Raw genomic sequence first — 26,193 nt, forward strand, 5'->3', positions numbered from 1 at the left:
CAGGTATAGTCGATGGTCTCCATTGGGCAAGTCGGGCCAGTAGTGGTCGTGAGCACTCATAATGTGTGTCAGGCCAAATCCTTGATATAAAATAAATAAATAAATAAATAAAATAAGTCATGCCTTCGTCCAATGGCGTGAGCTTTGAAAATAGTTAGTAGTGGTCCATAAAATTTCATATATTATTAGAGCTGAAGATCTTGATTTTGAATCTTTCTAGGCCCCATTTACCTTCCTAATTAAATTTCCTCACATAGTACTAGGTAAAAGACCAGATTAAGCATGAGGCAAAGTGTTCCCACAAAATCTCATACTTCCAGTAAGCAATTTGTGTTGCAGAGTATGAGACTTTATTAAGGGAAGAGGAACAAAGAAGGTTTTCTTCAAAAGGAACCTGGCCATTTTTAACCTGTTGTTGCAACTTCACAGTCTCTCTTCCCTTCTTGTTTTGTGGGAAAAATACATTTGATCAAAGTCTTTGATCCATATTGATTTGCTCCTTACAGCATATTTAGTCTACTTTTACCCTTGTGCATGCATAGCATGCATAAGCTTTTGTCTCAAGTTCTTGTCCCTGGTGAATTTTTCGAGAGGAATGAGTCAATCTTGACTGGTGATAAGCAAATGTGTACATTTGTCGGAATAGCTTGTTTGACACCAATTTCTGCAATTAAATGTTGGACTTTTAGCCAAAACCTTTTGGATGTTGCAGTTCAAAGATTTCTTGGAATGCAGTTGAGGATGAACGGACTTGTTAAAGGACACCTCATTCATGTATAGGTGTTGCAGACTCTCTACCTCCCAAATAGAAACTGGCACTTGGGTTATGTTAGTGTACTTCAGATCCAAAGTTTCCAGGCAAGACAATCGCACCACTGACTTTGGAAGCGATTCAAGAAGAGTCCATCTGAGTCCCATGTACTTTACGTTCGGCAATATGTTGCCAAGCTCCTCCGGAAGAAAAGGCTTGTAGACACCCTCAAGATCAAGTACCCTCAGCAAACTCAAGTCCCTTGTCGGCACTAATGGTTTAAGTAACGCGACTATCTCTCCGGCCTGTGTTCCCAGCTTCATGGTGTTGAATGACACATAGGAAAGGAGTTGTTGGACACCGAGCGGCGGCGTGGAATTTTCACTGGTGGACAGTCTTTGATGTGGCTCGGCAGGTGTGATCTCCACGCGTGCTTCTTGTGCATTTGTTTCTAATCGCTCTCGTCCTGCTTTGGGCACATTCATGTGCGCATTTGCTTCTCCTACTCCTGAAATATCCCTATGTATGGCCATACGCGGGGCATCGAAATTCTTTTTATCATGAATAGAACAGTCAAAGATCTTGAGGAATCTTTCATTCTCAGCCATCTGATAAAAGACATCGTGCAACAATCCAGGCAAGCGACACGATTGGGCACTCCTGTCCCATTTCTGTCGAGCTGCCTTGATCATGTGTCTAGACACCAGAATCTCAAAACATGCCTCTGCACCGTTCTCCAACGCTGAAGATACGAGATTTTCAGCTAACCAAAGTCTGAAGAGCCTCCTTGTGGGAATCTCAGATTCCTTAGGGAACAGAGTCAAGTACAGAGCACATTGCTTTAACCCTTCTGAAAGGTCATTAACGCTCAAATGCACAATATCTTGGAGTGTGGGACGATCGGTAAGCTGATCGACAAGCTTGGTGCATCCACTCCACGTGGTGGTGGATAAAAGTCCTCCGAGTAGAACGATCTTGGCAGGAGAACCGCCCGATTTGCTAAGAATCCTCTCTTTGAGAGGGAGGAGTTCTCCGTCCGGATTGACCCCATCGAAAGCGCTGCTACTTTCCTTCAATAACTTGTTGCTCTGTTCTTGGTTGAGGGGGGTCAACTCGAGATGCGTGGCATACCAGGGATCGGTGGAAGAGGGTATTTTGCTGTTACGAGTCGTGATGATTACTCTGCTCCCGTTCCTCGAGTCTGCAAGCACCTTTATCAAGAGCTTGTCCATGAGAAGAAGATCGGACAAGTCATCCAGGACCGTCAGATAACAGCACTCCATCAGGAATCCTTGGAGCACGTCGGACAGCTTTTCCTCGTTCATACGATCCACATCTCGCAATTCCGGGACCCTCAGCTGCTTGAGCAAGTCGATCATGAGATGAACCAGGTTAGGCTTGGGCCCGATCCGGACCCAAGTGCAGCAGTCGAAATGATGCTTAACATCCGCTCTGCTGTAGACGCTCCTCACTAGAGCTGTTTTGCCGATGGCTTCCTCGCCGAAAACCGAAATCACTCTTAGGTTGGCGCCATCGTCTCTTTTATCTATCAACTGAGGCACAAGTACATTCACGAAATCTTCGCGACCGACAATACAGGACTCATCCTTCATTTTCCTTGCTTGGGTCAGGTTGCCTGGTGATGAAGCTACAGTGCTTCCCCCGGCATTTAGCGGTAAAGCTTCGACTTCTTGCGCCAACATCTTGCCTTTCTTGCTGTTTCCTCGTCGTCGGCTCCAAGAAGACAACGAATAGACCAAAGAAAAAGTCTTTGCCAGCGGATTTTGCAGTCTCGGTCCCTCAGATGCCTCCATAAGGAACCGATCAGAGGAAGTCTGTGTAACACAAGCGGGCTCGAGAAGGACGTGATCGTGCAGCTGGGAATGGAGGCTCACGGTCCTCGCCGTACGGTTTCGAAGTGCCCAAGCCTCAGGATGTGTGATTCGCCCAGGACATTGGAAAAGGCCACTTCAGGTAGAAGAAGATAAGAAAGACGAAACTGGAGGTCCGAACTTCAATTATTGGAGAAGAAGGTTTTTTGATTGTCGATTTGCCCCAAACAAGCATAGGATTTATGGGAGGTGTCAATCACCACCAGCTTCTAATTAATAAATACATCATCTCTAACTCTTATAATTGTTCATATTCTTTTATCGTTTTCTGTTTTCTTAAATTGTGAGATGTCTTTGTTAGTAAAGTCAGGTCATGTTCACATATGCAAAGTCGTCCAAGAAATAGTTGGACTTGAGGGAGCCAGATAGGGTTGTGCTGGTTTTCTCGTTATTCAAAGACCAGAAAGTCATTCCTTAGGTCGATGTTATTCTACGCATAAACCCCAAAGGAAAAAAAAAAAAAAAAACAGATTAAGATATCAACTTAAGTAACAGTAACGATTACAGTGGCATATTCCTATGTGCAAAATTTTGTAACATGGCTGCTCTTCTTGGGAAAATTATCAAAAAAGTCATATATCTATTATAATAGTATCAATTCAGTTCTAAACATTTTTCTTTAACCAATTGAGTCATGAACCTTTGAATTTGTGCTAATTTAGTCTATCCCACTAATTTTAGCCAAAAATCACTAACATAGACACTAGTTATCCTATGTGACACGACCAACACTAATGTAGATAAATTTTAAATAATATTTTTCAAAATTCCTATGCATTTTCTTTTTGTTCTTTTTTTGTTTTTCTTTCCTTCTTTTGTTTTTCGCGGTAGCCGGTGAGCTGTAGCCAGCAAGCTGTGGCCAGCGAAGGTTGCCGGATCTTGCAGGCCACTAGATGAGAGCAGCCTCGCCTGCGGCGAGTGAAGGACCTCAGTTTAGCGATGGCTTTCAACCATATATAGAGGCTCTTCCCAGTTCCCTTTGTCAACGTTTTCGCATTAACCCACACACACAGTCACAGGCAACAGAGGAGAGAAGCAAAGCAAAGTGGAGCGACCCTATGAGGACTCATTTCGATGGCGACCAAAGTTTGCATTGTGTATGTTTCTATATCCTTCACGAGACTGATTTCTCACCTGCTTCCCTGCTCGCTCGCTTTCCAATTTCATGTCTTTTCGCCTGCTTTCATGGCTGCCTTGGCCTAGATTTGGGTAAGGGCTTCGCAACCCTCACCCAGTAACTGGTGAGCTCCAGCAATCCTTGCTGGCCATAGCTCACCGACCACGGTGGGAAACAAAAGAAGGAAGGAAAAATGAAATGAAAATAAAAAAAATACATAAGAACTTGAAAAAAATAACAAAATATTATTATAAATTGCACGAGTAAGTGCCGGCTACATCATGTAGGACAATTGGTGTTCACACCAACGATTTCCAGCCATAGTATTATAGGACTTTTTAAATAATTCTTCCATCCTCTTTAAGCAGCATCGTGTTCAATTTTCAAACTTAAGTGTTGATTTTATTCTATTTTATTTTACTTTTCATTTTTAACATCAAAAGTGTGCCACCTTTTACTCCAATCTTTCAATTTTTCTTATATATATATATATTGACACGAACACTTGAACTCTGTCTCAATTTTTTTCCTAATTTCTTTTGACCTCTTGAATATTATCTTGTCCGTTAGTATTGAGATAAGAAACAAAATAGAGTAACAAAACAGACCCTAAGCCTTTTCGGCAGAATGGAGTAGGTCAAAAATTTTTCAAGAAAGTGGCTCAAACTTCATCAACAATCACAAGTCTTGAAGGATACTTCATGGGCAGTGCAATCTATTAAAAGCATTTTCCTAGATCTCCACATCCGCGCCTGTGAATAATCGGAAAAAAAAAAAGAGAAAGAAAAAAGACTGGCATAAATTCAAGGGGAAGATGTCCTTTGCTATGGCGAACTTTACCTTTAAAGTCCTCTACGAACTCACCTTCAAAGAGGGGCAGCCGTTGACACCTAAATTTTGGCGACTCCCTTTTGCATGCTAGATATTTAAACCTAAGTCGCGAATTGGTATGGGTTTAGGAGAACCCGAGCTAAGTTAGACTTAGTAGTCTATTAACCTAATTTTAGGTGATTCACCCGAAATTTTGGTCGCAAAAATGGGAAGTGAAGCCCTAAGTCTTGCTGATTCGCCGACCATATGGACTTAGTGAGTTAGCATGTCTTGGCTTGGCTGGTGTGCCAAAACAACAGAACTTGGGCTGATCTAGGGAGGGTTATCCAGGCAGATGAGTTTATAAAAAAGAATGGTGGCAATAAGGGTTAAGATGTCCACGCTCCTTATAGATGGTGCTCGTTTTTGCAGGGAAGTCCCTGAAACATTCTTCGAACGCCTGAACTCAGTTCTGGCTATCTTTAGTCCAAAGCCAAAAAAATCTTCCCTCATCACCGTCCGAGTTGAAGGAGCTACAAGCGCTAGTTCTGAGGAGTCGTCCCCAGTCGGAGAAAATAAATGAGATCCATGAACTTACAACGAGAAACCGCACCAACTTAAAAGACCTTCCTCCCCTGGATACCCTTTTTAGCCTAGACGTAATCGATCTCTGTGGAACAAAACTTTGAGTAATACAAAATATGAATTGCTTCAGCATATGAGCAAACTTAGTATTCTCAACCTATCTGAAATGGAATTTTAAGAATTGCTTGCTGTCTGTATCCCACCTCAGAGAACTTTCACTCAGAGGATGTTCCTGTGCATTGTCTGACGTGGGAGTACTTAGAGACCTCGGGTGCTGAATTTGTTAGTTACTAAAGTTGGATCTTTTCCACCCCTTAAGAACTTGAGCAACCTCAAACAGTTATCGCTAAGAGGTTGTGCTCATTTTGAAGAACCGGAAAAATTGAAGTCACTAAATCAAGTTGGAGGGTCAAGATCTTTCAGGCAAAAAAATAGAAGATGGCACCATCTAATCTCAAATCTGACTAGTCTATAGAAGCTTCATTTATAGGAGATGAAACATATTAGAAGAATTGACTTGAAGAAGATCGAGTATACGGAAAGGAGTTCAACTTAAAGGGTTGCAGATCCCCTAAGTCCTATAGAATTCGGCTTCTCCTAACAATGACTGGCCTTATATTTCAATCTGTGGTGCTCAATCAATCCAGCTTTTGGAGGACACGTTCCGACTTGTAGCATACATGTTTCTGAAAGTTTTATTTATCATTTTGCCTTCCAAAAGTTTTATTTATCAATTTAGTACTAAACTCATCTTTTTTCAATCCTATTTTATGCAAGAAACATGCTCTCAACAAATCATTCTATATTAAAATTCTACCATTTTTCAAAAAAAAAAATATAGGATAAGCTGAAAACTAACCTACAATTATTAGTCGAGCCCACAGCCTTGAATTCCGATATCAAAATCCACGTAATACACTACTCTAACGAACGACTCGACTAAACTGCACTTATTCATCCATAAAACTATTTCTATCACAAACATTCATCTCTGTCTATTATGCGTATTATTCATTATGCACATGAAGCTTTAGAATTTCATTCCAATTAAATCATACTTTAAAATCGATTTCTGTCCAGACTTTTCCACAATGTCCTAAACTATCACTTTCATGTATAACTCCCCAATTGGATCTCACAGTTCAAATTCAGGTAACTTCGAATTTATGATATAACTTAAAAAATTACTCCAATTAGACTTACGCGGACTTCGATTTCTCTCGGCGGAGTAATAATTGCAGAAGCGTTAAATGGGGAATGCCCGATGTCTGTTCAATTGGGGAATGAGTTTTCTTGTGTTCCGGGATTGATACAGTGTTTCTTGAGTGCATGTTCTTGGGTTAGACTGCACGATGTTTGTTCAGTTGGGGGAATGAGTTTTCTTTCTTTCGTCTCTATCTTATTGGCGTTGGTTGTGTTCCGGATCGGTACAGTGTTTTTTGAGTGCATGATTGATCCATAGGGAAGTGCTGCATCTGACTGATCTTGTCGCATTGGAACGATGGATATGGAATTTGAGAGTTTGAGATTCGCATTCACTGATCGAACCTGCCACATTCCTGTTTATCTGTGCATTCACTTTCTGATGGGGTCCTCATCTTGAATATTGCACATGATTTATACTCGTTAGTGTATACATTCAATGAAATGATATGAAAAAAGTAGATTTGACCTAATGAGTCGAAGCATCAAAAGGTATAAAAGATGCTAGACATGTTGAAATATTCAATTCTGACCCGACTAAACCCGAAAGACGGAAAACTGATTTGGGATTATCCAAAAGCCTCCGAGCACTTCCTGAATAGTGTTCTGCGCTTGTCTCCAGAGAAAGTGAAATACAAGATGATTCAGAGCCAAGCCAGAACCAGACTTGTATCTGAGAAAGCAGGACCAGACGTCACCAACCCTAGAACTATATGAATGCGAAGCAGAGCCCACCTGCCCATTGTCAACCTGTAGTTGCAACTTCGCAGTCTCTCTTCCCTTCTTGTTTCGTGGGAAAAATACATTTGATTAAATCTTTGATCCATATTGATTTGCTCCTTGCAGCTTATTAAGTCTACCTATACCCTTGTGCGTGCACAACATGCATCAGCTTTTGTCTCGAGTTCTTGTCCCTGGTGAATTTTTCGACAGGAATGAATCAATCTTGAAGCATATGACTTGTGATAAGCAAATGTATACATTCGTCGGAATAGCTTGTTTGACACCAATTTCTACCATTAAATGTTGGACTTTTAGCCAAAACCTTCACAGTTTTGCAATCCTGCTTCTGGAGATTTACTGTCTATTGGCAGGATTGGCACATGGATAATCTTTTGGCATTTCACTTAGTGTTGGAATTATCTCAATGCTGCTGTTTTCAGTCGTGTTTCCTCTGTTTTTTTTTTTAAAAAAAAAAACAGCCAAGTAAATTAAGTTATGCAGTTAGTGTTTTTGCTATTTTCTAGGAAGTTAATAGCGCGTTTGTGTGCAATTATGTGTTGCACGTATGTGAGCAGTTTCTGCTTTGTATTTAGTTATTGTACTCGATAGTTTTTTCCTTCGCACAAGACGTATGAAGTGCTATGCTCTGTTTTTTATCCTTTCTCTCCCTCAAACAACAGAGATGTTTTTTGTTTTGATTGTTGTTTTATGAGCTTTAACAGTGGTATCAGAGCATTTGTAGGATCTTAAGGGACTGTGAAGTGAGGGTAATTGAGTGAAGATTGCTTCCAATCTGCAAAGAAAAAGCTAATGGAGGCAGGACCGAGTAAATTCTCTGCAATGGCTGCTCCAGTCTTTACTGGGGAAAATTATCAGGTTTGGGCTATCAAGATGACAGCATTCTTGGAGGGTCATGATTTATGGGAGGCTGTGGAGAATGATTATGAGGTTGCTCCACTTTCAGACTATCCGACCTTGAATTAGATAAAGTACCATAAAGAGAGAATCACAAGGAAGGCTAAGGCAAAGTCTTGCCTGTATGCTGCTGTTTCACCCACTATCTTCACAAGGATCATGAGATGTGATTCTGCAAAGGCAATATGGGATTTCTTGAAGGATGAATACGAGGGAGATGAGAAGATAAGAGGCATGAAGGTGATGAATCTCTTGAGGGAGTTTGAGAGACAACAGATGCAGGATTCAGAGTCATTAAAGGAGTACTCTGATAGGCTGGTTGAGATAGCTGAATAAATCAGAGTTTTAGGGACTGACTTGAAGGATGAAATGCTTGTTCAGAAGATCCTGGTGTCTCTTCCAGAGAAGTTCGAAGCCACCATAGCGTCTTTAGAAAATACAAGAGACTTAGCTGATATAAAGCTTGCAGAATTGTTAAATGCTTTGCAAGCACAGGAAACAGAAGACTGATGAGAAGAGAAGAGTTTGTAGAGGGTGCGTTGCAAGCTAGAGTGAAGTCAAATGATGGAGGCAAAGGGAAGAAATAGATTCAGTCCAGAGAAAATGCTGGTGACTCCAAGTTTGTAGCAAAAGAAGGAAATTCTGGTGGGTTTAGCAAATGGAAGAAGAACAAAAGCCTTGTCAATACTTGTGGTGGAACTAATCATCGCTTTTAGATGTTGGAGAAAGCTCGATGCTAGATGCGAAGATGTCACAAGTTGGGTCACATGGAAGCAATCCGCAAAGAGAAAAATTACCAGCAAGCGGGAGAAGCATAGGTAGCAAAGTGAATGAAACGAGGAAGAGCACTTGTTTGTAGCTTCATTTCCTGGATCTTCCGTGGGAATGATGCATGGCTGGTGGATAGTGGTCGTACCAATCATATGATTGGCAATTCGAAGTTGTTTAGGAGTCTAGACAGGGTCGGTCGAGGTCCGAGTCGAATTGGCAACGAACAGTATATCGAAGTGCAAGGGAATGGTACAAAGGGCTATTGAAAGAAATCAGGAGGTGAAACTGATCAATGATGTTCTTTTTGTGCCAAATATTGACCAGAATCAGTTAAGTGTTGGTCAATTAATTGAGAAGGGCTATAAAGTGAAGTTCGAAGGGAATGAATGTCTTATTAATAATGTAGATAGCAAAAAAGTGCTAAGAATCCCAATGAAGGACAAGAGTTTCATGTTCAAGCCACAAGAGATACAACAAATGGCTTTAAAGTGAAAAAAGAAAATGCTGAGTTATGGCATAAAAGACTTAGGCATGTTCACAGAAAGAGCATGTCGTTTATACAGAGAAATAGCTTGCGATGACTTGCCAAGTTTGGAGGAGGAATTTCCACAAAGGTGCGAACTTGTCTTCTTGGCAAGCAAGCCAGATTTTCTTTCAAAGGAGGAGGCTGGAGAGCATGTGAGAAGCTGCAATTAGTCCACACAGATCTATGTGGACCTATGTCTAAGTCTTCTCTCAATGGTAGCAGGTATTTTATTACTTTCACTAATGATATGACTAGGATGAGTTGGATTTATTTTCTGCGAGCCAAGTCTGAAGTTGCTAATGTGTTTATGAAGTTTAAAGCCTCAGTTGAGAATCAGAGTGGGAAGAAAATTGAAATGCTCAGGTTTGATAATGGTTCTAAGTATACTGCTCACAAGTTTAAGTTGAATTGTGAGCAAGCAGGAATTGTGCAGCAGTTCACTACTCCCTATTCACCTCAACAGAATGGGGTCATTGAGAGAAAAAACAGAAGCATTATGGAGATGGCTAGATGTATGATATAGGAGAAGAAGTTACCTAAGAAGTTATGGGCTGAGGCAGCTAATACTGCAGTGTTTCTATTGAATAGATTGCCCACAAAGGCCTTAGAGAAGTCAACACCTTTTGAAGTCCGGCATGGTGTTAGACCTTTTGTGAAGAATTTGAAGGTTTTTTGGTGTTTGTGTTACACTCATGTTCCTAAGGTTAAGAGGGACAAGCTGGATAAGAAAGCAAAGCTTGGAATCTTTATTGGGTATAGTCTTCAATCAAAGGCTTACAAGATTTTCCATCCCATGATAAGGAAGGTGACTGTGAGCATAAATGTTATTTTTCTAGAGGAAGATGAGTGGAATTGGATGGAAGGAAAGAGTGCAGAAACGAAGAAGGTTCGAAAAACAACCCGCAATGATGTAGAGGTTGATGAAGTTATAGATGGATTGGAAGATAGTATGGATGATTTACCAGTGAGAGGCACAAGGTCACTTGCTGAAATCTATGAAAGAAGCAATGTGCAATGCTCGAACCATCTAACTATGTGGAAGCTAAGAAGGATCAGAGGTGGATTGCAGCAATGCAGGAGAAGATTGCAATGATCCAGAAAAACCACACATGGGAGCTTGTTGACAGACCATCTGATAAGAATGTGATTGGGGTTAAGTGGGTGTTTAGAACAAAACTTAATCCTGATGGTTCTGTCAATAAACATAAAGCTAGACTGGTGGTGAAAGGCTATGCACAAATATGGGGAGTAGACTATTCTGAAACATTTGCTCATGTTGCACTTTTTGATACAATAAGGCTACTATTAGCTATTGCAGCAAAGAAGGGGTGGCCTATATTTCAATTAGATGTCAAGTCTGCATTCCTAAATGGAGAGCTTGAGGAGGAGATTTTTGTTGAACAATCCGAAGGCTTCAATATAAAAAGGCAAGAAGAGAGTGTATACAGGTTGATGAAAGCTCTATATGGACTGAAGCAAGCTCCAAAAACTTGGTATGGGAAGATAGATCGATATTTGCAAGATTTTGGCTTTGTAAAAAGCTTAAGTGAGTTCACTCTTTATGTCAAGAAGGTGAATCACAGTATTGTAATTCTGTCACTTTATGTAGATGATCTATTAGTGACGGGGAATGATATGGAATTGATAGAGAAGGTGAAGCAAGATCTATTTGTAGTTTTTAAGATGTCAGACTTGGGAAAGATGGCTTATTTTTTGGGTCTGGAAGTCAAACAAGCTTCATATAAGATCTTCATCTGTCAGAAAAAATATATTAAGGAAATTCTAAAGAAGTTCAGATGGAAGATTGTCGAAGTGTAAGCACTCCTATGGCTGCTAAAGAGAAGCTACAGAAGAATGATGGAACAAATGCAGTAGATGCTTCTTTGTATAGAAATCTGAATAGGTGTCTCATATATCTTACAGCAACCAGACCAGATATTCTATTTGCTGTAAGTGTTTTATCCAGGTTTATGAGTAGTCCTAGTCAGTTACATTTGGTTGTAGCAAAAAGGGTCTTGAGATATCTTAAATGAATATTGTTCTTTGGTGTGAAGTTTAAGAAAAGTCAGAAGTTTAATTTGCAAGGATTTTTTTATAGTGACCGGGCTGGTTCAGTAGATGACATAAAGAGTACGTCTGGATATTGTTTCAGTTTTGGTTTTGCTTATTTCTCCTGGTGTTCTAAAAAGCAAGAGATTGTAGCTCAGTCTACTGTAGATGCTGAGTTTATAGCAGCTACTAAGGCTACAAATCAAACTTTGTGGCTGAAGAAGATAATGAAAGATTTGTGGTTGAGAAGGATTTGTGGTTGAATTCCAGTGATTGTATCGAAGTCAATGTCAACAATCAGGCTGCTCTAACAATATCACAGAATCCAGTTTTCCATGGCAAAACCAAGTATTTCAAAGTCAAATTTTTCTTTTTGCGTGAGATGCAACAAAGTGGCGAAGTCAAGTTGGCCTATTGCAAATCTGAAGATCAGCTTGCAGATATGTTCACAAAACCACTTCAGGCTAGAAGATTTGAGCTGTTAAGAGAGAAAATAGGAATTTACAGCAGCAACTGATCCAAGGAGGAGTTTGTTGGAATTATCTCAGTGCTGCTGTTTTCAGTCGTGTTTCCTCTGTTTTCCTCTTTTTTAAAAAAAAAAAAAAAAACAGCCAAGTAAATTAAGTTATGCAATTAGTGTTTTTGCTATTTTCTAGGAAGTTAATAGCATGTTTGTGTGCAGTTATGTGTTGCACGTATGTGAGCAGTTTCTGCTTTGTATTTAGTTGTTGTACTCAATAGTTTTTTCCTTCGCACAAGACGTATGAAGTGCTATGCTCTGTTTTTTATCCTTTCTCTCCCTCAAACAAAAGAGATGTTTTCTGTTTTGATTGTTGTTTTATGAGCTTTAACACTTAGTAATTATGGGCAGTCTTTAGGCATGACTTTTATATTTAAAGAGAAAAATGAGGCAAAACTACTTCTGGGCAGAGCGAGACAGTGAGAAAGCTTTAGGGAAAAGGTGTTTTTCCACTTCTTTTTGTCTTTGTCATCATTGTGAAATGAACAAATGTCAAATTTCCTTGTGCATGTGACGTCAGATGTAGGACTCTGGTCTACAACTACTGTAACGAACTTCAACTTATTTTCGATGTCCAAGTGCTACAATTCAATTGTAATCTGCGTGATGAAACAGATGTAAACTTTTCCCAAATCAAAGTTGTTTTTGCGAGTAATACTCTAGGGAACAACTATTGTAGCAGAAGATTTCCTCAGTAGCACAGGATTTTTTTTAAGTCCTGTTGATAAATAAGTGGTTTAGTAATACAATGGTGCATCCATGTAAAAGCCTCGAATTTTGATATTGGCACATGTTTAAAGCTGATGATCTTGACTTAATTTTCACAATGAACTCATTGGAAGAAATTCAAGTCTCCCATAGGACAACCATGGAGTGCTATTCTTTTCTCCTGGCTGACTGATCAGAACTTAACAGAATGTGGAAGTTAGATCATAAGCTCCTTCATGCTGACTTTTCTGACGACATGGCAGAGTATGGTGATTACTTTAGTTTTCCATTGTTTCTATATTGGATATGTGAGGATGGCTGCAAGAATTTGAAAAACCACATGGTTAGGCTATAATCAACTTATCGCATTCGGAAAATATCGGGCACGTTGGTTATAAGTAATGCAATCATTCTTATTGTACCAGGGGCCTCCTAGAGGCTGGAAGTAATGATACATGATATTCGTGTTTGATGAGACAATAAACTTTTTTACATCGCTGGTTTCCAGGTTGGAGTAGTTAAATTTTCTTCCTGAAAGGTCATTCACACCCCAACCCCCCGTTACCCTTTTGGAGCCTTTGCAGTTGAGATTTGACAATGCATGCTTGTATTGAAGCACTACCATATTAAGTGGTGTATGTGGAACAGTTGAGCTATGGTTAACTTAGAAGTATAGTCCAGCCAAAAAAGAAAAAGAAAAGAAAACCATCCTTAATCAATGTCCTATTTGTACAGTTGCCCTTGCCAGCAATGGCCAACCCAACAGATGCTCTGGAAACTCGGAAAAAACATGTTTCAGCTCTTCAAAGTGATGGTAACATGAAAACAGTTGATTTTTGGGAGAAGCTGAAGCGGGTAAAACATGGATGGCAAAACAGATGTGTAAGTCTGCCATACTTGAGGGCTCCTCCTGTGGAACTATTTGGGTGGTCCCAGGATATAATTATGAAGTCAAATCTCTTGTTGAAACTATTGCCATTCAGCTGTCTGTGTTTTCTTCTAATGAGGAGTGGGAAACATATGATAATGTTGAGATTGAGCAACAGGAGCAAGAAGTGGACTTGGAAAGTCTGAATCGGAGAATACTGAAAAAGCTTAACTTGATGAAATCTGCGTAACTTGAACAAATGAAAACTGCAAAGACAGAAGAGAAGAAATCTGGAAAGCCTGAACCAAAAGCAACAGTGAAGGTTGATCAGAAAGATGCTGCTGTGGCTGGAAAAGATCCATATCTTCTTGCAGTTCTGGATGATATTATTAACAAGGATGGAAAGAAAATTCTTTTTTCTTTAAGCAACATCCTCCATGGGCACCTTCTTAAGGCTTTAATCACAAGAAATGGCAGTGATACCGGTATTGGCAATGAGGGAAAATGGGGATGCAATTTGGACTGAAGATAGAAGATCATATGAAATCAAATTCCTGTCTGATGTTGACTCATCAAATTTACTGCGGAATAGGGTCAAGGCGGCAGTTTCTAGGGCAACTGCGTTTGAAAGACTGTCTGCAGCTATTGAATAATAGCTCAGGTCATCCTGGGGCAATTATTATGATGGCAGAAGCCATGAATAATGTGAAGGACTTTGAATTGGACAATGCTGTTGAAGAAGCGGTCTCTATACTTGAATCTGCTGATATCGAAACATTATTACAGCATGTGTATAAAATGTTGCCAATAAGTGCTGTTGGCACTGCAGATGCTTGTTTCTCCATCATGATAGCATCCACGACAATGAGCTGATAAGTCACTGGTTACTGGAAGGGTATTTTGATCACCATGATCATATTGAGAAGGCCTATGAGGAGGGACATCATACTCTGATGGAGCTCAAAGATCGTGGATTTCTAAGAGAAAAGGAGAATAGTTATGTTTATACGGAAAGTAATGCTTTGGGAGTCACTGATCACTGACGATATGGACTTAGCAGGTCTGCATCTGTTGGCACGGCTAGTGTGCTGAGTGCCCAAACTTGGGCTGGTCTTGGATGGTTATACAGACCAATGGGATGATCAAAACACGTAGTGGGAAAAGGAGCGAGATGTCCACGCTCCTTGTAGATGGTGCTCGTTTTTGCAGGGAAGTCCCTTACGCATACAAAGACTTACAGTTCTGGTCATCTTAAATCCGATGTTCAAAAAGCTGCCGTTAGAACTTTCAACATTGAAGGAGCTTCAAGTACTTGATCTAAGGGGCTGTCGCCTGCTGGAGAATGTAGATGAGATCCATGAACTTACGAAGTTACTCATTCTTCAGATATCTGGGGCTCATTTTGTGGAGGAAATCCATGATGATCTTTTTGAGCATATGAAAGATCTTAGATCTCTTAGCTTATCTGAAGTTGGCATTAAGTGGCTTCTTGCTTCTGTCTTAAATCAGAGTGAACTCCATTGGCTCATTCTTAGAAATTGTCCAAATTTGAAACAATTGTGTGATTTTAAATTATTGAAGACAAAGGAATCAGCAAAACAGGAAGTGCTTTCATTGGCAAAACTTGAAGTGTTCGATTTCTTCTGGTTCAGACTCTTTCACAAATATCCAGGTCAAGACCCTCTCTTCTCTCCAGAAACTTCAAATTCTCAATCTATCCAAAACCAAGCTTGGGCGCTTGCCCTACTTTCGCGATTTGGGAGAGCTCACTCAACTCCACTTAAGTGACTGTCCATCCCTGGCAAGAGTTCCCACCCTAAAACCATTACCTAAACTAGAGATTTTTTAGCTTTCGAAGGCAACATCTTTGAAAGAGTTACAAGCAGATTCTCTGCAAACTCAGATTCACTTTAGAATTCTGGATCTCTCGGGTAGTGCTGTAAATAAGCTACCTCGCAACATCAGCAGCTTATCTCATCTTCTTTTGAGTGGTTGTGTGGAGCTTCCAAAATTGCCATTCACGCAGGGCCTCCAAGGCCTTGAGGAGCTGAACCTTTCTGACATTACTTTCTGAAAATTCTGAACTTCGTTTGTGCTCGGTGAAGAATGGTAAATTCCTCACTGGGTTGCCAAACTTGAGTAAACTTCAGAAACTGGAAGTTCTCGATCTCTCGGGATGCTCGGAGTTGGTGGTAGCAAGCAATGACTCCTTTTGGGGCATGTCTCACCTGAAGACCATCAATCTTTCAGAGACTACAATTAAAAGCCTTCTTCAAATTGCTTTCCTATCAGCCTCCATCACCTAATAATGAGAAATTGCGCCTACTTGAAAGACCTTCCTTCCTTGGAAGCTCTGTTGAACCTAGAGGTACTCGACCACTGTGGTGCAAAATCTTTGAGCATAAAACCCTAATTTTTTCGCCATATGAGCAATCTAAGAATTCTCAACCTCTATGAAATAAAATTTGAACAATTGCTGTCTCTGTCCTACCTCACTAACCTTAGGGAACTGTCTCTAAGAGGTTGCTCCTGTAAAGTATCTGAGCTGGATGCCCTAAAGGAGCTTGAGCTGCTGGATCTATCGGGGACCAAAGTAAAGTTTTTACCTACCCTTGAGTCTTTTAGCAACCTCCAACAACTACTGCTGAGAGATTGTGCTGATTTGGAAGAAATGGAAAATTTGAAGTCTCTTACCGACTTGGCAGTTCTGGATCGTTCAGGGACAAAAATAAAAGAATTTCCTTATGATGTCTAAAATCGGACTAGTCTAAGGAAGCTCAATCTGCAGGATATGAAGCACATTAAAGAAGTTGACCGGAAGAAGAAATTCCAGAGGAGTTCCACTTGGGAGCCTGTGAATCCCTAAGTTCTGAGATTTCCGCATCTCCTGACTGGTCTTCCATATCAATATAAAATGGTAGCAGATTTCTCCAATTCTTGGAAGAAAATCCTAAGTTGTGGGATGCATGCTTCCAAAAATTCCACTTTTCTATTTGGCTTCCCAAAAATAAAAATGGAAGGATATATGACCTTGGAGACGGGCCTACTGATGGATATCAACTCTCAGGGAAGAATTCCTCATCCTAAAGAAACAGGGCAGTATCTGGAGATCCACAGATCCTATTGCCTTTCCAGTCTACCTGAACATGTTCTCGAGCATGCTGACCACATATCACTAATCGATGATAGCTCTTTAAGTCACTTATCTGAACTTGTTAAAGAGAATTTGACTTCAAAAAGGGTTGTTGGCTTGATAGGTGCACGAATATCTGTCGTATAGTCGATGGAGAAGAAGATGCCAAAGCTTTGGGAAATCTTGACTTTCTTTATCTGTGTAATCTCTCCTCCTTAAGATGTGTCTGCGATGATAAACTGCAGTCTGAGGTCTTCCCAGGTCTTAAGAGCTTGTTTATAGATTGTTGCCCAATGCTCACTGACATTTTCCCATTTTCCAAGCTGCCAAAGAAGCTTGAAAACCTCAAAATCAAATTTTGTGCTGAATCAAAACAGCTATTTAACCCTGGTATGTCTGCGGAATGTAACTTGCAGACCTTGGATCTTCTGGAATTACCAAAGCTTGTGAGAATTGGGGTTATAATGGTATCGCTGCGAGTACTGAAAGTGAGACAGTGTCCAAATCTGGAGAATCTAGAGGTAGTGCTTGGAGAAGCTGAAAATCTGGAAATCCATATTTCCTATGCTGCTGGGCTGAAGACCGTACGCAGTCAGAAAGTGAAGCCAGGGAGCTTAAAAAATCTAGAACAGCTAAAAATAGAATCTTGTCCTCAGCTCAAAGAAGTTTATCCCACATCCTATTTGCCGCCGAACCTGGAGATTCTTGTGATAAATTCATGTGAAAGCTTGGAAACTATATTCAGAGGCAGCTCAGCAGGTTCTTCATTGTCAAGATTACGATTCTGCAGCTTGCCTTGTCTAAGCAGCACTGCATTCAAAGTACCAGGTCAATGTCATGTTGACAGCGACTGCCCAAATCTGCAAATAGAACGATCTGGTTAAGTGAGAAGTAAGTCCTCACTGATCTATACATTTAGAATCTCATTCACTTTGCAATTCCCATTTCAGCATCTCCGGATCTCATTGCTTTTGCAGGCATTTCTTCCGTCATGAATGTGATGATCCATTGAATGCAAGAGAAATTGCAACTGAAATGTCTGGCAGCTTTTTTCTTCCGTGATGTATTAACACTCATGGCCATCGTGAATGGATAGAGAAATCACTGGAGGCTTACGGGATGCAATGTCCAACCACACTTGTTCTGACTTAATGCATACGTTTCCTTAAGAGATGTGCTGCAGCATAGAATTAGATACTGGATGTCAAATGTCAATGTTTTATATAAACGAGTCTTTGAAGCCTATGCCATTCTTTCATGCTTGGTTTCAGGTTCCTCGTTTTGTGTCGATACTTCCATATTTCTACTGATTCAATCCCACCTATATTGAGACCTTTGTGATGGTAGCGGTGTCATACTTATCTACCCGAACTCACCAATTTTAATTTGTTACATTATGAGGCTATTATTTACATTTCTAAACTGGATTCAGGTTCCTATTGGCAACCCTTAATCTACATTCAGGCTGAGATAATAGCTGATTTTGTTCATAAATACCAGGTTAGACATTACTTTTACGAGCTGCGTCATTTATAATTGTAGAACCAGTTATATGCGTATATTAGACTTTAAGAGAATGTATGATCAATGAAGTATCACTCGAGAAAATCATATTCTGAAGTTTTGGGAAGATGCAGTTATCTCCATATTATTATTATCAGAATTCTATATGTGAGAGGAGAGCTGTAGTTTTCCTCCCTGTAATGTTTCTATCATGATACTACGTAGAAGGCCCTAAGTGTGAGAGGGTGAGTGAATATCATCATGTCATGAAGAAAGATGCTTATAGTTTCATGAATTTGTCTGTTTTTCTTTTTGTTGAGCATGTGCTGTGGAGGAAGAGTTCTCTTGACTTAATTTCGTTTTTTCATTTCTTTTATTTCTGTTCTGTTGTTCACTGTCAAATTACATAGACATACAGGGGAGAGAAGTTTGGGATCATAGACATATATAAAGCTTCAATAGAAGATTCTACTAGGAAAAACAAAATCTGTTCATTCAAGATGTGAATTTGCATAAACTTTTCAATTCTCTGAAGTACCCAAGATTCAGAAAAGCCTATAGAGACATTTCATAATGTGCATCTGTTATCCTTGTTACCAGAATCGAGAGCATGTGCCTAGTGATACCATGCCTATCGTGTCACGTGATGTAGGCATCAGCATGCCTTTCAAAGGAAAAGGGCTTGAAGGTTCCGCGACAGGCAAAGAATGAGATGGTTGAGTGAGGGTGTTGGTACAGAACTGTAGTGCAAGAGTTCAGTACAACGAAGTAGTACAGGACTGGACTCCCACTTCTTCCGAAGCACTTGGCACTTGCCAAGCAGAGACAAGACCCAAAACTCCACTTGTTTAGCAGATCAGAAGGCAGTACAAGCAAATGCAAGTCACCTTGTACTGCACTTTCCTGGTGACTACATTATAAAAGACTGACTCTAAATATTGGAAAATTGCAAGATGTTTATGCTGCTGGCTGCTTGAGGAGAGTAGAGGCTCCCATGATGCAGAAACGTTATTGAGTGCAGCGTTGATGAAATCACTTCCCATTTCTATGGCCCTTCCTCTTCTTTTCCCCATCCAAGTCTGGGGGGATAATGGAATGGGATCGTTTCGCCAACGTTGCACTCAAAAATGTTTCTATGTTTGGGTCAGGTATGTCGAGATTCTTATTTTTTCCAGGTTTATATTCGCATACAATCCGCTTGCATCTGTACTCCTGTCCTATGGATCTACAGGCAGCAATAAATCTAGAGCTCCTTCTATGGTTTGCTGCATATTGACTTCTGATACAAAGTTCAGTTGTGATTGTATATTTACTGCGAAGTATTCATGTGAAAATGATGGGTTTGTCGCTAAACCCATGTTATACGTTCATCTATGAAGATAATCATCATGAAGTCGTCAATATTTTCTTCTTTAGATAATTCGGAAAAAGTTGCCTATCGAGTAATGAGCTCGAGTTTGTTCGCGGGAGATTCTCAACTAGTCAAAAAGATAAATGAATAATTTTGTGCTTCTTATGGAGAATCCAATTCAAATTAAAATAAAAAATGGTCAATTTAGTCCTAAACCTTTTGCAATTATACTAATTTAGTTCATCCGACTAAATTTGGCATGCGAGTGCTAACGTGGATGCTGGCTGTCTCGCCTCGTGAACGTTTACGTTGTAATTTTTGAATAATATTTTATATTTTTTTCGAATTTGTTATTATTTTTTCCTCTTTTTTTCTTAACGGGTCATTGCGGGTAAGAAAGTCAAAAGTCAAACAGGAAGAAGAAGAAGAAAAAAAATGAAAAAGAAAAAGAAAAGAAAAAAATAAAATATAAATTATTATTAAAAATTTGTCATGTCAACATTCCCTAAATAGCCTGCGTCGGCCAGTGTCCACGTTAGTACCGACGAACCAAATTTGTTTGAATAGACTGAATTGGCGCAATCATAAAAGATTTAAGACTGAATTGATTAAAAAAAAAATTTAGAGCTGAATTGGCATAATTACAATAAATTTATAACTCTCTTAGTAATTCTTCCCATTGATCAAGGCCCAATTAACACATTTTCCTTTCCTTTGTGATTAGACCTTTCTCCTATGACAAACGAATTTGCGGTAAAACTATAGTAGAACTTTGTGTGCCTACGCTGTCTTTATGTTTTGGGTCATCGAATATAAGGCCTTGGCAATAACAACAACCACACCACGGCTGTGAAGCTTGCTTGAGCTGGATGAGGTGTTGTCGATGTCTAGGTGATAGCCCATGCCCTACTCCCTCTCATGTTTTCCTTCAAGTTCACTCTCTCTATTTCAGATTTCTAATGCATGACATGGAGTTTTCATACAAAAATACCCTCAGATTGTGCATCCGGAGAATCAAATGCACCACGGCCACTTCTTCCATCGAAGTATGAGCATAAGTGGCTTTTCTTGCCCGCTTGCCAACCATGGATGATGATTTGTAATGAAAAATGATATCTCCTAAGGTATTTTGCCAATTGCCAGATTGAATTCTCCACCAATAGAATTGGCACATAGCAAATCATATCCAAACTAGAGAGCAGCTCCTCTCAACACACAACATCTTCACTTAAAGATATTTGGTAAAACAATGGCGACAGTTCTAATTTGCACAAATCTTTTCATTTTGCAATTGAATCCGATCCATTCAACCCCCAAAAATTTCAATTTTTCCCTTACCAACTTCCTTGATTGTTCTGACCAAAAAAAAAAACTTCCTTGATTGTTTTTTTTTCTTCTTCTTTTTTATGCCCAGGATTCACCGAGCCTGCCAAACTATAGAATGCACGGTGCATCCGAGACCAAATGTTAATATTTAGGGAGAAGCTAGTATAGGATCCCATCACCATAGCCCCCACTTAAAACGTGTTACTAGCTGCGAAATTTCGATTCTATGACCTATGCGGTGAAGTATCCAAAGTCGAACCAACTTACCTACTCACCGATCAATTCCTTGATTGTTCCAATCCAAAAAAGTAAAAAATAAAAAGAAAAAAACTTCCTTGATTGTCAATTTGCCATCAATAAACAGGCGACACAGCCAGCTTTTTCTCAGGCAAATTGAACCGGGGTTGGGTGAGGGGCTGAACTCGTCACGTGTCAACCTTCTCCCCATCCTAAGTAAAAATCACCCGTTGCTTCCAAGCAAGAGCGCCTCCCCCATTGGCCCATGACGGGCCCCACCCCTCCCCCGCACCCCCACGCCACGTGGCGGTATCTCAGTCGAGAGAGAGAGAGAGAGAGGGGAGGGAAAGAGGAGCGCTTGCAGGAATCTATAAATGGTGAAGATCGCCAGATTCAGAGAGGCCCCCCGCGCTCTCCGCCGTTCTTCAGCTTGCCTTCCTTCCCACGCCGAGCGCTGACTCAGGGCAGAGGCGCGGACGGCGTTTCCGCTCGCCGGAGGAGGTCCGGGAAGCCGGAATCCTGCCCCCCCCCCACGCCCCCGGTCGGATCTCGGGTCGGGTCGCCCCGCCGCCGGGCCCCACATGAGCTCCTTCTTCGATCGGGACGGCGGGCCGAGCGCCCCGCATTTCCTCGTCGCCGGCTGCTTCGCGCTCGGCTTCGTCGCCGCCAGGTCCTTCCTTGACCGGTTCGTCTTCCGTGTAAGGTTTCTTTGCTAGTCGGGTAGGCGTCCTTTTGCGCGTGTTCTTGTTCTCGATCGCCGTTTGCATATGTGGGGACCGGCGTGGGAAAATGTCGTGCTGGGTATTGCTAAAGATCGCGCGTTTAGATTTGTGAAGCTGGGAGATGGGTTTTTCCGTACGATTCGTGAGGCCGATTTCGCGTGTCCTGCCTGAGCATGTGATCCGAGCTATACTTAGATTGAGGGGGAAGGTCAGATGAAGAGATGGGATTTCCAGGAATTTAGAGATTAATGGTTGTGGAGATGGCATTGTTGTGTGACGGCTTGCCTGAGCCGACGAAGCATTGAAGCTTACACAGCAGCATTGCTTTGGCAGACCTGTTGAGGAGATGATGGTTATACATCTGCGATCCGGAAATGGCTCGACGCTCGCGGTGCTGATACTAGGGAAATTTATTCATGTGCGCGCCATTACCCATTGGTCAGATTGTGTGCCCCCGATTCGTGTGAGCCCGATGCATGCAAATACTGCTTAGGCTAGTGTTTAGCCACTTGTATAATGCTCTTTACACCCAGCAAATCTTACTTTGTGGATTTTGTGACTTCTGAAATTGTTTCATTGTTTTTTTTTACAATATCTTGTAGAGGCTTGCGATCTCGTTGCTTTGTCTTGGATCTGGGCAGTTGAAAATCAATGAGGCGGTCCAGGCGAAAATTGTAAAAAGTTCAGAATCTATGTGGAAGTTGACATACCACGCCACTGTTGAATCTTGCGTTCTCAAGATCACTTATCACGAGCCATGGTTCTGGGACACATCAGAGTATTTTGAAGGCTGGCCTAACCAGGAGTTGAAGTAAGTAATTTTGTGCTTGTGAGATTAACAGCTTTGATGCATTTCTGAGTTCTAACTATCGACATACTCAGAATTGCATTTTCACAGTGATCTATTGTCATCTTCAGTGTGTTTTTGTCGTTCGTGGCGAGTTGTTAAGCTCTCTCTCTTCTTTGTCTTTTCATTTGTGTTATTTGCTAGCATGCTTAAGTTGCTAAATAACGTAAGCTAGCAATAATGAAAAGGTTGGAGGGCTCTGTGAATGTGTTAGCTCAGCAGACATGCCAAAAAATTATTGTGTTACTGCTGTGAATTAGAGTGCTGATAAAACAAGCAATGCTATTTCATTGTATATACACCACTGCTTCTCACCTATTTTACAGTACAAAGAGTCCTTTCATTTCAAGTCGTATGCAAGAACGTTGGTCAAATTTTAAAGGTTGCAATTGCAGAAGCACGTGTACTCATCTGTTTTTCATCATTTCAGGCTTCCTCTAAAGCTTATCTACGTATGCCAATGCGGATTCTACCTTTACAGTATTGCTGCTCTTGTTACCTGGGAAACTCGAAGGAAGGACTTTCCTGTCATGATGTCCCATCATGTAATCGCGGTCTTCTTGATTGGCTACTCATACTTGACTAGGTATTTGTCTCATCTATACCCTCAGAGAATTACAGGCCGTGTCAATCCATATCTAAAATGCACTTGCAACTTGTAAATGGCATATAAACTAGTCATTGAAGATCAACTTTGTCTCATCTATACCTCTACAGTATTGAACTTTTTTTGCCCATCTTATCCGCTGGCACAATCTATTTTATGAAAACGTGCGTCTTCTTATCACAAGACACTTTCCTTGCTTGTGCAGTTTCTTTCGAGTTGGCGCGATTGTCCTGGCACTTCATGGTGCGAGCGATGTGTTCTTAGCAGCTACCAAAGTTTTCAAGTACTCTGAACATGAGCTTGGAGCGAGCGTTTTCTTCGGATTATTCGCCCTTTCATGGCTCGTGCTACGTCTAATATACTTCCCATTCTGGGTCATCAGAACAACGGGGTGCGACCTCATGTAATTGATCTCAATTCATTTACTTCTACAGGTTTTAGGATACCTTGGGCTTACGATTGCTTTAAATTGTGCAGCACCACTCTTTGTGATTACTTGCCAATGGGGGAAGCTTATGCCACACTGCTTTATTACATATTCAACTCAATGTTGCTGATGCTGCTCATCTTCCACATTTATTGGTGGGTCCTAATATGCTCTATGATCAGAAGGCAGCTAAAGAACCGAGGAAAAGTGGGCGAAGATATACGATCCGGTAAGCCTTCAACTCAACTTCCTTACATAGTGTGATACACGAAGTCATGATGTCCAAAGAAACAGGCTGTGCCATATCGGTGTGTTTATAACCTCAATTATGGAGTGTGAATTCACTACTGATCTCTATATATACTGGTGCAGATTCGGAGGATGATGATTAGATTGCAGATTGTGTCAAGCCAATTCAGTTCGACAAGCTTATTTGTAGATGCAGAGGTTGAGAATGTACCGTCGGTTAGGAACTCATTTTGAAGTGCATACACAGTCCAACTAAGGACACTTTTCATGAGTTCTTGTGTATAAAATGAAAAACAGGCATTGTGTAAGTTTCCCCCTTGGCTCCATGGATAAAACTTCAGTTTATTTCTTTTTGGAACTAACAGCATATAATGCCATGATCGGCATACCATTACGAAAGAAAATAATCATTGTTGAAGTGGCTACAATTTAGTTCTTTGAGGTTTCTTGGAGCATGTAAGAGGTGACAAAGAAAACTGTCAAAACTTTCGCCATGATAATCAAAGGTTATTTGAGCTTTAACGAGGAGAAACCCAAGATAGAAGATGGGAGGGAGAGTAGTTGCTCTGCTCACCATGTTCTGGGATAGATATTAGAGTTCATATTTTAAATCTGATGCTTTCAGCCAGATGTACCCCATTTTGAAGAAAAACCCCTAAGCCAACCTTCAAAAACAGAGGAATTTTAACTCAGAACAAGAGAAAGCAGGAGATGAGATGTTGCAAGGATGAAAAGTGAACAGAAGAAGCCGGAGGAATTTTAAATGGACGACCACTATACTGAAAATTTTGCATGAACAAACCTGTGCAAGAGTAGAAGAAATATAACAGTTGGTCGAGATCTTAAATGACAAATATATACTGAGAAATGCAGAAGACTTGTGAATCTCGTGAATATGGCGGATGCTGGATTATTATGTCAGCGCATCGAGGTGACCCCTCTGTGATCATCACTGCGAACATTTTGGCGTGTCAATAGAAGGGATCACATAACCAGCCCATCAACTGGACGTCGAGTTCTTCACATTTAGGGGCCGATTCGCATGTGCAGATCAACGTGCATCAAGTCGCAGATTATGAGTGTACCAGATGCAATACGTGCAGGAAGCTTACCTCTTGCCTCATACAGTGCAGGAACTTACTGAAGTATGAAATGTACAGCAAATTTAAATGTAGACGGGATGGAAGCAAACATGGCTAATCGCGCATTCACCCATCAACTTTCTCCGTTGCGGGTATTAGAGGGCGTGATGAAACTATACTTCTAAAGCCTAAAGAGATTGCGTTTGAACAGGAAATTCGAGCATGAAGCATCACTTCTCTGTTGTGGGTATTGATCCGATCAAGATCAATTTCTTCTACTGATTGCACCATTTAAAAGTTTTAGAACTTAATTATACTTTCGTAACAAATTTTTAAATATCGAATGCACTTATCATCTTTATTTTAAAAAAGAAAATCTCATTTTAAAATTTACTTTCCAATGTACTTTTCCATTGTGTTTATCAAATACTATTTGCTTTAAAAAAAAAAAAATCTTTGGACTCAAGAGAGATGCTAAATCTAAACAGTCGAAGCATTTGCCAACCTCACCCTTATTCACCTGCCTTATTTTAAGACGTGTCCTCTATGATATTGGTAACTTATTTATCTAAGACAAAAAAAAAAACAAAAAACAAAAAAACAAAAACAAAAACAAAAACAAATAAAAGAGAGAGGGAGGTATCGACAATGCCCCCACCCCTCCTGCCAAGGGCGGTCATGGTGTGACCGAGTAACCCTCGCCGGCAACATATGAGTATCGTCGGCCTTCACTAGTTAGTGATGGAGCAAGTTGAATGTGGTGTGCCATGTCACCACCGCGTTTACACCACATGGCAATCTTTCACCACTGAGAAAATATTGGGTAAGCCAGCGACATATGAGTATCATCGGCCTTCACTAGCTAGTGATGGAGCAAGTTGAATGTGGTGTGCCATGTCACCACCGTGTTTACACCACATGGCAATCTTTCACCACCGAGAAAATATTGGGTAGGCTGGCGACATATGAGTATCGTCGGCCTTCACTAGCTAGTGATGGAGCAAGTTGAATGTGGTGTGCCATGTCACCACCGTGTTTACACCACATGGCAATCTTTCACCACCAAGAAAATATTGGGTAGGTCGAGCACTCCAAGTCAGTAAACGCTCCATCCACTCGCTGATCGTCACGTGTCTCGCACGAGACTCACTTTTCAGGCAACGTCCTCTCTTCTCTCTCCTCTCTCCTTTACCGGTCTCCGTTACTTCTCCCACCCCTCTCCGTCTCAGTCACCATTTTTTTTCTCACCCTTCTCGTCTCTCACTCTTGCT

General features: G+C 40.8%; 3 protein-coding genes across 5 annotated transcripts; 2 read left to right on the forward strand and 1 right to left on the reverse strand.

Moving 5' to 3' along the window:
- Positions 1 to 600: 600 nt before the first annotated feature.
- Positions 601 to 2,454, reverse strand: LOC104455365 (putative disease resistance RPP13-like protein 3). The gene has a single exon (XM_010070165.2). The coding sequence runs from the start codon at positions 2,452 to 2,454 to the stop codon at positions 601 to 603; it is 1,854 nt and encodes a 617-aa protein (XP_010068467.2).
- An 11,243-nt stretch (positions 2,455 to 13,697) lies between these two features.
- Positions 13,698 to 18,785, forward strand: LOC120296021 (putative disease resistance protein At4g19050). The gene is made up of 12 exons (XM_039317671.1): positions 13,698 to 13,923; positions 14,031 to 14,182; positions 14,251 to 14,466; positions 14,648 to 14,919; positions 15,020 to 15,286; positions 15,374 to 15,377; positions 15,544 to 15,630; positions 15,705 to 15,822; positions 15,976 to 16,031; positions 16,988 to 17,330; positions 18,004 to 18,071; positions 18,675 to 18,785. Exons 1-12 carry the CDS (start codon positions 13,698 to 13,700, stop codon positions 18,783 to 18,785), a joined length of 1,920 nt encoding a protein of 639 aa, XP_039173605.1.
- Positions 18,786 to 19,029: 244 nt separating this feature from the next.
- Positions 19,030 to 24,265, forward strand: LOC104453199 (LAG1 longevity assurance homolog 2). 3 transcript variants are annotated; one of them, XM_018859800.2, is made up of 6 exons: positions 19,030 to 19,222; positions 22,313 to 22,521; positions 22,988 to 23,143; positions 23,370 to 23,555; positions 23,642 to 23,820; positions 23,964 to 24,265. In XM_018859800.2, exons 1-6 carry the CDS (start codon positions 19,202 to 19,204, stop codon positions 23,981 to 23,983), a joined length of 771 nt encoding a protein of 256 aa, XP_018715345.2. In that variant the 5' UTR covers positions 19,030 to 19,201; the 3' UTR covers positions 23,984 to 24,265. The 3 variants fall into 3 exon arrangements, with proteins under 3 accessions (XP_018715345.2, XP_010066021.2, XP_039173922.1); XM_010067719.3 differs by lacking the exon at positions 19,030 to 19,222 and adding an exon at positions 21,404 to 21,686; XM_039317988.1 differs by lacking the exon at positions 19,030 to 19,222 and adding an exon at positions 21,702 to 22,128.
- Positions 24,266 to 26,193: the final 1,928 nt, after the last annotated feature.

This window comes from Eucalyptus grandis, chromosome 7 (assembly GCF_016545825.1).
Source record: "Eucalyptus grandis isolate ANBG69807.140 chromosome 7, ASM1654582v1, whole genome shotgun sequence".
NCBI classification, from domain to species: domain Eukaryota; kingdom Viridiplantae; phylum Streptophyta; class Magnoliopsida; order Myrtales; family Myrtaceae; genus Eucalyptus; species Eucalyptus grandis.